Below are 12,168 nucleotides of genomic sequence, written 5' to 3'. Positions count from 1 at the left end.
GATACATATGAGAGACAGCTGAGTAATCATTCTACTACCCAAGGTTAAAACTGGTTTCTAATCTGTCCAGATATCCATGGTAAATAAATCCATGTACAAAAGGGCTGGCAAGACTTACACATTTTTCCCTTTCTCTCCTGTGGGATCTAGTTAAGAAAGGGGTTAAAACACATAAAGGGATAATTTTTAAGTTGCTGAGCAAGGTCTCTCAAGATTTTATGTTGGGAGTCAGTTTGGCAATGTCTACCAAATTTAACAAAATTTTTGAATGCATATATTCTTTGGCTAAGTAACTCCACTGAAAGGATTTATCTTACTGATAGACTCATGTATGAGCAAAACACCTACCATAAGAGGATATTCACTGCAGCAAAAAATGGAAAACAAATATTCATCACTAACAATTCTTACATACATGTACAATGACAGTATATCTGTAAAAGGGAAGGCCTTGCAGCCATTAGAAAGAATAGGGTAAATTCATAAATGTTGATATAGAACTACCTCTAAGATAAACTTCTAGTGAAAAAAGTATCAGCAAGAGCAGTATGTATAGTACACTACCACTAAAAGGAAAAATATATATGTACACATATACAAACACACACATATTATAGAACAGCTCTAGAAAAATACACTTAAAAATGACAAAACATTCTTGCTCTAGAAAGTTAAAATAGGATTCAGAGAGAGAATAATTTTTTACCTATACTACTTGTAGTGTTTAAGTTCTTTTAAATGTGCTTATTGCTTTAAAAAAAAAAAAAATCTATAAAATAATTTTTCACCAGAAAAGCATTATACATACATCTTTATTGGCCAAAACAATATCCAGTGTTGACTTGGCCACCATGGGAGAGTGTCTGCCATTATGTGGATTTATATAATTGTAGAGATCTTCCATCACATCTAAAAAATGTTTTAAATAAATAAATGTCAAAATCACTTAACAACCAATTCAATCCCCCAGCAATAGTCTAAACCCCTTTTTTCATGCCAACCTACCTCACTGCCTAGCACGGAAAGTGCTCAATAACCATATACATGTTGAATAAATACATAATAATGCCTAAGTTAAGGAAACAATTTTCCAGAGCAAACACAGGCTCTTGTAATTTGAAAAAGATCCCCTGGTGACTCTGATGACCAAACCATTGAGAATTATTGGTTGAAAATAAAAACGAAATTATTATCTCCTCTCAAATGTTTTTTTTATTCCAACAGAATAGAAACTCAACTTTAAATTCATAATCTATCATCCCAAGCATTTCATTTCTATAAACACAGTTAATAAACCCCGTCTTTTTGCTTTCCTTCAAGACATCAAGCAGAGTGTGGCCCTCTGCATTTACATATAAAACTTATAAACGCACACATAATGCTGGCATTTTGATTGGGATTGTCTTGACTCTATAGATCAATTTTGGGATAATAAATATATGTACAATAAATCTAATGAAGAGGATGATATAATGTTTGAGCCCTACACAAAGATCTGGAATTGACAGCCAAAAGATTTCTAATCTCAGTCTACCAGTTGACTTTTCATATATCACTTGTTACATACGGAACAAATTTTTTAACCCTCCTTTGCCCACATTCCCTGAGCTGTAAAATGCGAGTGACTGATGAAGCGCTTGCTAATGGTGACAAATTGTTCAACCCAGAACTTACCAATAAATATTATTCATTTTTCCAACACACCACCATCAACCACCTAAAGATAGGCTTTAAAAAAGGGGTGGGGGGGCCTGGGTAGCTCAGTTGGTTAAGCCTCTGCCTTTGGCTAGGTCATGATCCCAGGGTCCTGGGATTGAGGCCCGCATGGGGCTCCCTGCTCAGAGAGGAGCCTGCTTCTCCCTCTCCCCTCGGCCTGCCATTCCCCCTGCTGTGCTCACTCTCTCTCTTTCTCTCTCTCTCCGTCAAATAAATAAGTAAAATCTTTTAAAAAGAGAAAAGGGTGAAGAATTAAAAAGAGAAAAGGGTGAAGAAAAGGATCCACTGACTCTCTCATGCAGCAGGTCAGCAGCATGGAGAACCAGAAGTTCCAGTCCCCTCTCTGCCACTAACTAGCACATTTTTAAAATAAGATGTAACTTTTTTTTTTTTTTGGGGACATTTAAGGCTTCATTTGAGTAGCCTTATACATTTTCTGAGAATTCTAACTTTTTTCTCCAGACTCACCACTGAACACTTTCTTTGTTTCTTTGTGCAAGTTGGACACTGCAATCCTTGCTGCCAGGATGGCATAGTCAGGGTGCTTAGTCGTCAAGGTCGCAGCTGTCTCAGCAGCCAAAGTATCTAGTTCCACAGTGGTGACCCCACTGTATAAGCCTTGGATTACTTTCATGGTGATCTGAGCCTATTAAAACAAAACCAAGAACTACTTGAGCTTCCCCAAGAACCACTAGCCTCCTTAAAAGAGCAATGAAGAATACTATCAAATTTATTATAAAAAAAGCAAAACAAAACAGACAACTTCCTTTTCTGAAAAATTATCTTTCAGGATGTTGGACTATGGGAAACTTAGGAATGAGAACTCATAAAGCAACAGAGCCACCAGAAAATGCATACTACATATGCAATGAAGAGGGGTCACCAAACAAACAAACAGAAAACCCAAGTATAGCTTTTATAAAGAGTAATGGTCTCGCAGGAAAATAGCTGAAAACAAACCAGTGATTTTATAAGTATTTCCTCATCTTTCATTCAAATTCTCCCTCCATGATCAGGGTTCAAGCTACATACTTACCCATTTTCCCCCGATCCTACCTAAGGACAAGTATGAGAAGGCAAATGAATCAAACTTTAATCATTCCAATTAAAGGAGATGAAGGTGTAAATCATTTCGTGACTACTCTCTCCTTAGGACTTCACAAATACAAAGTAGCTCGATTTTCATCACCTTCTCTGACATTTCACAGGCACTATGTCAGATTATTACTATCACCACTTTATGTGAGAAACTGAGGCTCAGGATACTGGGACTTGCCCACGGTTACTACGACTCCTGCTCCACATCCCATTCAACCTCACTGCATTTCACTGCTTTCAAGACCATATTGTAAGAGGCTCTCCTTTCTAAAACACACAATGCACAAGTTATTACCATACATTTTTAAGAAAAACAAATTCTTGGGTGTTTACTGAATCTTTAAGACACCTTAATTTGACAGAAAATCAATGCACTTCCCAGGTGACCAAAGCATGCCCCCTTCAAAAAAGTGTGTGTGTGTGTGTGTGTGTGTGTGTGTGTGTGTATTACTAGTTTATAATCTATTCTACTTACATTATACCTAAGCCCAAGCTCCTGATCACTTTCTTCTCAGATCCAAGAGATAAATTATGTTCAGTAAAAGAGTAGTGAAATCTTCTGAACAGTTTCTGGTGCCACATGGCAAGTAATCAGAACTCGGGATAAAATAACAAGTCACTTGTATAAGTCATTCCCCTTCTCTTTGAACCTTTCTTATCTCTAAAACAGGAAGATGAAATAGGATCATCTCTCAGATTCATTCCAATTCTAACATTCTACTAGTCTAATTATTGTTTAGAATTCCTAAATATAAAAATAAATATAAAATATAAATGTATTTTATTTATATTCCTAAATATTTATAATTTATTTATAATATTATTTATATTCTTAAATATAAAAAAGAATTTATAATAAGCATATTTTAAAGTTGTTTAAAATTATTTTCTTTTGAACATTTTGGTCAATTCAATTTTAACAAGTGCCAAGCATGGCAGATATCACAAGAATAAGACACAGCCCACCCTTGATCCCAGGGGAGGACAGAGACATATAATTAATTTCCATATCATGTGATTAATGCTAGGAGGCCAACACAAGTGCCATAGCAGTACAGATAAAATACCTAAATAAGGCTGAAGCAATATGAATGGGTTTGGAAAAAGGGTTCTTAGAGACTCCATTTTGAAGATCATTTTGGAAACTATGTTTAAGATGCATCTGAACAGGGCAAGATTAGGGGAAGACACTTTAGAGGCCATTAGAGACAGCAGTCCAGATTAGAGACGATGAGGGTCTAGAGTAGGGAAGTTACAAAAAATAATGAGAAAAACAGAACAACTTGCTTATGAAGCGTTCTCCTTAATTTAAATGTTGTCCATGAAATCTACTTTATATTACTTAAATGTATTCTTTCTACATAGATAACAAAAAAGCAAATTTCAAACTAGTTCCTATACAAATGACCACAACTCTAAAACAAGCTTTTCTACAGGCTTTTCCACTTATGAATAAAATAATTCACCCACAGAAGTCTCTAGTGTGAAATGTTAATGGTAAGTTTTCCTCTTTGTTCACTCTGCTAATTTTCTGAAAAGAACTCAGGACCAAAAGTTAGAAAATAAGTTTTGTTTTGTTTTAGAAAATAAGTTTTCAGCAGTAAATTCATATTTTATATCTAAGGCCATAACCAAAATACCAAACCAAAATATTTATCAAGTGAATGATAAGAGATAAGGAACTAGTAAAAAGAATCACATGAAGCAAGCTTTAAATATAAACCATATTTACTTACAGGATCAACAAAATCCATATTAAGTCCATAACATAGCTTCTGGATTCGAGACGTAATTTTGTCGAACATAACCCGCTCTTGGCGGCCATCTAAAGAATCAAACCATGCAATTCATGTTAGCACTCACTGAGATAGCAACCTCAAAGAATCAAAGATAATCAACACATAAACTTTTAAAACTGACCAACACCAGATGCTATCTCACAGATAAAAGATTCAGACCCCAATAGAGTCATCAAGAAATTATTTTTGTATCTTCAAAAAGTAGGGATTCTATACACAAAGTCTTCCCTTCTTCCCTTCCATTATATATAAATCAGCTGGATTCTTACAGTAACTTCCTAAATGATGTTTCTCCCTTTGTCCTACATGGCAGCCAGAATTATCCTTTAAAACTTAAGTCAAAATCAGGTCATTGACCCCTTCGAAACTCCTTATACTGTTTATCATCTCCTTCAGAATAAAAGTCAAAATCATTATAATAGTCCATAGAATCCCACACAACCTATCCTGTGTACCCCTTCCCCAACTTCAACTCCTGCTTTCCCACCTTCCTCACTTCCTCTACCCTAGCAACCCTGGCCACATGACTATACTCTTTCAGGTCTTTGGTCTATGTCATCTTCTCAATGAGGCTTCCCTGAGTACCCTATTTTAAATTGCAATGTCCCAAACACAGCCGTGCTTTTCTTATCTCCAACCTCCTAATATGCTTTATTTTTCTCTATAGAACTTAGTATGATCTGATACACTATATATTTTACTTATGTATTTGTTTACTTTGTGAGTCTCCCCACTCATCCACTAGAATATAACTCTCAGAAGGAAAAAGATTTTTGCATGTTTTATTTACCAATATATTCCCCAGTGCCCAGACTAAGAACCAAGGACTAGGCCATAGCAGGAATTCAAACATTTACGAAATGTTAAATGATTTAAAACCTGTCTGCAGGGGCGCCTGGGTGGCTCAGTCAGTTAAGCCTCTGCCTTCGGCTCAGGTCATGATTCCAGGGTCCTGGGATCAAACCCCTGCATCGGGCTCCCAGAGTCCAGGGATCAAACCCCAGCATCGGGCTCCCTCGCTTAGCGGGAAGTCTGCTTCTCCCTCTGCCCCAAGCGCACGCGCTCTCTCTCTCTCAAATAAATAAAACCTTAAAAATAAATAAATAAATAAATAAATAAATAAATAAGCCTGTCTCTATCCTCACACCTTCATGATAAACTTGGCTTACATACTCTTCTAGGGTAACTGATGATTTTGAACGTACTTCACACCATGTAAAGAAGTACTTCTTTTTTTCTTCAGATTTTATTTATTTATTTTAGAAAGACAGAGCATGAGCGGGGAGAGGGGCAGAAGGAGAGAGAATCCCAAGCAGACTCCCCGATGAGCGCAGAGCCTGAGGTGGAACAAGGTGGAGCTCGATCCCAGGACCCTGAGATGATGACCTGAGCCGAAATCAAGAGTCGGATGCTTATCCAACTGAGCCACCCAGGTGCCCCAGGAAGTACTTCTATTTGTAATTCAAGACAATCTGCCAGAGACAACATCTTAGTTTTTGTTCTGATTTTTTTAAACTTCTTTAGTTTTCATATTTTGGGGATATGGTAGGCAAATACACGTAGACCTTACCTAGTTAGTCCTTTTACGATTCTGTACTTAGAACATATTCCTCTTTGTCCTTCCAAAGTCCTCTTATTCTTAATTTAGCTTCAGTAGTAGCTCATCTAACCCTTTATTTATTTACTCCTACCAAGAATAGTAGATATATCCAACCACTAAATGGCTTGTCTTAGGCAAGCCACATAAGATGATCCATCATTACAGATCTTCACTTATAGAATGGGGATAATTATTATACCTCTTCCAACTTCATCAGTTTACTATGACAACAAAATGAGATAAGGTAAAAAGTGCTTTTGTCTTAAAAACTTTGGTATAATTACAATGATTATATTTCATTTTAAAAAAGCTGCTCTTACTGGGAAAACATTGATCACAGTATCTATGATATAAAAGAGACACTCAATAAATATTAATTTCTCTCTCTTCGCCCCTCCAATCCTTTTTAACTAGTAACAAGGACAACACGTTAAATATGTGTTTACACTTGGCCTTCTCATTCACATCCTTATGTTGAAACTTAGCTCAGTGGCTGGCTGAAGAATAAATCAACAGTAAGACAGCACTACTAACCTGTCATCAATAAAACCTATCATCGAATAAACACCTCAGGCTCTTCTGCACTGATACATGACCACTAAGACAGCCCTTCTCTTTCTGATCACCACTGTGATCTCCTATTCTGACCAGGCTCACATATGCAGGGTTTAACTCTGCAACAGAGTCGATTTACTGGCCCTCACTGGGACTAGGCCCTCAGTGCTCTACCAACTGGCTAACTAAGCAGACAGGGGACCACAAGACAATATTAGCAAACAGATTTCTGTAGCTGCCAAGTTAATCAGGAAACTGACAAAAAGTACAACAGCAATTGCATTAACATGCACTGGAAGGGGGAGGCAGACTAATGACCTAAAGGACCATTCTCTAGCCTTTATTCCACTTAGGCAACTTTGCAACCCCTAGATGATGACTTCATCACATCATTAATCCCTGTTTCTCACCACCTACATTATCCTCTTCACTCAAACAAAGTCTTCTTACTTTGGCCCCCTATCACCTCTTCACCTGTTCCCTGTGAAATATCATTAAGTCCCAAGAGGGCCTCCCGTTCTCACATCCACATCAATGCCTATACCTTGCTCTGCCTACAAGTCCCTCCTCTACCTTTTCATACATCTGATACTTAATCTTCAACTCTCACCACATCCATAAGTCCTGCCCCAAGCACTCTAATTCACACAGACCTTTCCTCTTCTGAAATCCTCTAGAATACTAATTGTCTGATTTCCTCTTGATTATAAACTGTCTTCTCTGGGGCACCTGGGTGGCACAGCGGTTAAGCATCTGCCTTCGGCTCAGGGTGTGATCCCGGCGTTATGGGATCGAGCCCCACATCAGGCTCTTCAGCTATGAGCCTGCTTCTTCCTCTCCCGCTCCCCCTGCTTGTGTTCCCTCTCTCGCTGGCTGTCTCTATCTCTGTCAAATAAATAAATAAAATCTTTAAAAAAAAAATAAAATAAACTGTCTTCTCTAATTCTCTCTTCAGAAAGACTTTGCTAATACTGTAAACCAGGGATGTGGACGTGCCTCTTCTACAAGACCTGAGCCGAAATCAAGAGTCGGATGCTTATCCAACTGAGCCACCCAGGTGCCCCTCAAGGTATGAACTTTCTATCCCCTCTACCTGGGAGGTTCAGCCCACAGATCTTCACATAGCTGGCTCCTAATATTACTCAGAGCTCAGCTCAAATGCCAGCTCCTGAGAGCTTTCCCTGACTATCTAATCCAAAATTACCTTCTCAATCACCTCTATTACCAGTTTACTTGTCATCATCTCCCTAGTCACTATCTGAAATTAACTGATTCCTATGTTTACTTGTTTCTTAAGTATACTTACCACTCTCATTGCTGTAATCTCTAGTACCTGTAACAGTTCCTGGCACAAAGTAGTACTAAATAAACACTTTCTGAATAACTGAATGAATGGGCTCCTGTAGCCTTTACTTTACTGATCAGAGTATTTATCAAATTTTATTATATTAAGTTTTTTGATGTGTCTATCTTTCATGATTGTTAAGATATTTGAAAACAGGAACATCTGCCTCCTCACCACTGTTTCTCAGTGCCAGCAGAATATCCACACAGATTTGTAAAATATGACAGTGGGCTGTAAAGGGGATTAGGAAGAAAGTAGGGAGGGAGATAAGAAGGGAAAAGAGAGGAAGGACTAGAGAACAGATCTGGAATAGAAAAGAGATTATCAGAGTACAAATGGATGCTTTAAAAGGAATTACTTTGAAAATGTTTATTTCATTTTATGAAAATGTACACACACACACACCCTGGTATGTTCTCAGTCATGATATAAAATATAATTTTTACTACGGGTTACAACCCTAAGTTTTGAAAACCATATATTATATTCCAAAGCACACTTCACAACTCAGTCAGCTACACTGCATTTATTGCAATGGTTCTCAACTTTTATTCTTTAACCTTAATCTCCTTGAGCAATACAATACTCTCTCAGTAGGAAAAATATCTGAAGATAGCAAGAGAAAAACTCATCTACTATTTCCTTCTGTTATCTAACAATTTTCATATGGATTATTCCTATGTCCCTAACAATCCTAAGATCTCTGAAGATGAAGCTGCCTTCTTCCTCTATTATTTCCCTCAGAGTGCTTGGCAAGATATAAGCACATTCAGTAAGTACAGTAGTACCCCCTAAGTGGCAGGGGATACATTCTAAGACCCCCGATGTATGCCTGAAATCACAGAAGTACTAAACCCTATATATACTGTTTTTATCTTATACATACATACCTATGGTAAAGTTTAATCTATAAATTAGGCACATTAAGAAATAAACAATAAGCAATAAAATAGAACTATTATAACCATATACTATAATAAAAGTTATGTGAATGTGGTCTCTCTTTCTCTTAAACTATCTCGTGGTACTGTATTCACCCTTCTTGTGATGATGTGAGATGATAAATTGCCTTTGTGATGACATGAAGTGAGGTGAAAGGTATAGGCACTATGATTAGTTAGGCTACTATTGACCTTCTGACAATACTCAAGACGATCATCTGCTTCCAGATCGCAGTTGTCACAGTAACTGGAACCGTGGAAAGCAAAACCCTGAATAAGTGGGGGAGGACTACTGTACAAGTTAGGTTGACTGCCAATTGCCCTCCTGGATAATTACATTAAAATTAACAAAAATAACAGAAGCTAGTCTGCTACTCATTGGCATGCCAAAAATAAGAGAGAAAAAGAAAAACCCTGAGCACATTAAAAATAAAAAATAAGGGGTGCCTGGATGGCTTAGTTGGCTAAGCGTCTGCCTTTGGCTCAGGTCATGATCCCACTGGGATTGAGCCCCACTCTAGGCTCCCTGCTCAGCAAGAAGTCTGCTTCTCCCTCTCCCTCTGGCCCTGCCCTGCCCACCACCCCACCCCCACCGCCCCGGTCGTGCTCTCTCACACACTCTGTCTTGAATACATAAATAAAATCTTTTAAAATTTTTTTCAAAAATAAAATAAATTCAAGTACAGCTCTGTGTGTTAACAAACCCCGCTGAATTCTACACTGGCAGAATCCAGCAGAGAATCATCTGGATCAAATCATGTTCTCTGAGGGAATAAAAAACAAAATAAGCCCTGCCTTTTAGAACTTGTTGTAGGTAGTACTTTTTAAACTATGGTATTTCAAAGTGGACCCAAAGGTTAAAAATACAACACAGGGATGTGTTACCTACTCCAGTAATTTAAGTTCACAAGTTTTCAATTCATAGTTGTTACAGACTTATCATAAGGGAATCTTCAATCTTCCATACCTTTTTCTAAAGGTCTAAAAAACTAGACGTTCATCTCATTCACAAGACTGGATCAATAAAAACGAACTGTGTATTCTGGTCTATTGGTCTCATCAACTAAAATGGAGGACTAGGGAAATTCAGAGAATGATGTTCTCAAGTTACTAAAAACTGGAAGAAGGGCCATCACTGTCCACTTCTCCATCTCTTGGCTTTTGCTTTTATTAAACTACCTGGACAACCAAGTGCCTACCCACAGCATTCATTATATCCTTTTTTTTTTTTTTTAAGATTTTATTTATTTATTTGACAGAGAGAGAGAGAGAGACAGCCAGTGAGAGGGGGAACACAAGCAGGGGGAGTGGGAGAGGAAGAAGCAGGCTCCCAGCGGAGCAGGGAGCCCGATGCGGGGCTCGATCCCAGGACTCTGGGATCACGCCCTGAGCCAAAGGCAGACTCTTAACGACTGAGCCACCCAGCCGCCCCCATTATATCCTATATTTTAAAATGATTTTTCTCATTCATTCTTTGAATTCCTATTCATGGCAAGTCCGGTACTAAGTGTGGGCATAAAGTCCCCATTTTTGAAATACTCACAGCTTAGCCTATGAAACATCCAGTCAACCAGTACTAAGTGCCTACAATTCTGAAATAACTGTACTGCTTTAACAGAGGCAAGCAGATTCAAGTCAAACTTTGTTCATACCTGCCTTACACTTCTCTGCTAAATGTATGTTTTGCTCTTGTTCTTCCAATCAGATTACACCTCTGGCCAAGGCACGGGCTGTCTCCTCTTATAATTTCACCCAGCCAAGCAAAGGGCTGGCCCAAAGGAGGAACTCGGCATGTCTTATGGGCAATAACTGTTGACGAAGAACCCAAGTCCCTGGCTCTTCCCAGTCCCCATCCTGTCGGAAGTTGTCTTGGCCTCCTTACTCAGATTCTCTATCAGTAGTCCCAGTCCCAAACTCCTCTGAGACTACTCCGGGGAAAACTGGCAACACATCTCCCACAAAGGGCAAATTCCAGGCATGTCTGTGGCTAGGATTGTTCTTTTTCACCCCACACCCCCACAAAAGCGATCAGGAAACTGAAGGCAGAGTCCCTTCTTTCTGGCTCCTCCCACTCCCTAGGACAGGTCACCAGCCCCAGGGTTTTCCAGTACACTCCGATGTTAGCCTTGGGTTCGAACCCTGGCCTCACCATCACCGAACTGGTTGGCCTGCGTCAGCCACCGGACCTCTCTCTGCGCTTCAGTTTCTTTACCTGAGAAGCGAGCCAGCGAATACTGCCGGGAAAGTGCTCGGCGCACACAGTAGCTACTCGAGAAAGGGGAGGTATTGTTCTTTTAAAAGGCGGCAGGACGACAAAGCCGAGGGGGCTCCCACTGAAGGCCGGCTGGGGGGTGGGAGGGACAGACTGACGCAAGCCGGAGGCCGAGAGGGCTTGACAGAGCGGGAAGCCGCGGCGGGCAGGGCGGGAAGCGGGAGCGGCAGGTGGGCGAGGCCCACGGCAAGGACGGCAGCAGCCCGCGACCCCTTTACCTGCTCCCCACTAACCCGCCGCCCCCTCCCCGGCCTCTCACCTCGCTTGATCACATGCATCGTGGCTGGTGGCTGAGGCGCTGAGGGATTCGAAACGGGGCTGCAGTTCGGAGGCGCCGGCGGGACCGAGAAGGTGGTAGGGTGCGAAGGGTCGGGTTCCTGGGGACGCTGAGGTGCAAGGACTGGATTTGGGGGCCAGAGGGCACTTTCCTCCACGGAGCGGAGGCGCGACAATCCGAATCCCCTTCCCGCTCCCGCCACCCGAGACGCAAAAGCGGCGCGACGGAGCTCCAATGACGTTTACTCGACGCTACCAGCGCCCCGTCCCGTGGGCAGGGCTAGCGTAGCCCAAAAACGGTCTCACCCGATAGCCGCCATGTTGAGTACGGGCAGGGCCCTGGAAACTGAGCCTTTCCCATAGCCACACTGGGTGTGGGCACGCCCGGCGGGAACGCGGTTCTCCCGCGGCCATATTGATTGTGGGCAAAGCCAAAGCTGGAGCCAGAACCCGGAGCTGCGCGCCGAGCCCGCCAGGCCTGGCCCCGCCCCTCTCCTTGGCGCGCCCCGGCCTAAGTCCAGATGGTTCAGGTATCTTTGAAATAAAAACCCAACCATCCAAAACCC

The 12,168-nt window shown here is 40.6% G+C and overlaps 1 protein-coding gene across 1 annotated transcript in view; it reads right to left on the bottom strand.

Moving 5' to 3' along the window:
* The window catches only part of RRM1 (ribonucleotide reductase catalytic subunit M1), a 34,883-nt gene extending 22,938 nt beyond the window's left edge, over positions 1-11,945 (bottom strand). Inside the window, exons 1-4 of the mRNA XM_026517959.4 lie at positions 11,586-11,945; positions 4,551-4,639; positions 2,185-2,362; positions 809-909 (exon numbers count right to left, since the gene is read on the bottom strand). Coding sequence (XP_026373744.1) covers positions 809-909; positions 2,185-2,362; positions 4,551-4,639; positions 11,586-11,604 — 387 coding nt within the window. The 5' untranslated portion in view covers positions 11,605-11,945. The remainder of the gene's footprint in view (positions 1-808; positions 910-2,184; positions 2,363-4,550; positions 4,640-11,585) is intronic.
* Between the last annotated feature and the right edge of the window lie 223 nt (positions 11,946-12,168).

The sequence above is a fragment of the Ursus arctos genome, unplaced genomic scaffold (assembly GCF_023065955.2).
Source record: "Ursus arctos isolate Adak ecotype North America unplaced genomic scaffold, UrsArc2.0 scaffold_22, whole genome shotgun sequence".
NCBI classification, from domain to species: domain Eukaryota; kingdom Metazoa; phylum Chordata; class Mammalia; order Carnivora; family Ursidae; genus Ursus; species Ursus arctos.
This window is presented reverse-complemented; position numbering and strand designations above follow the sequence as displayed.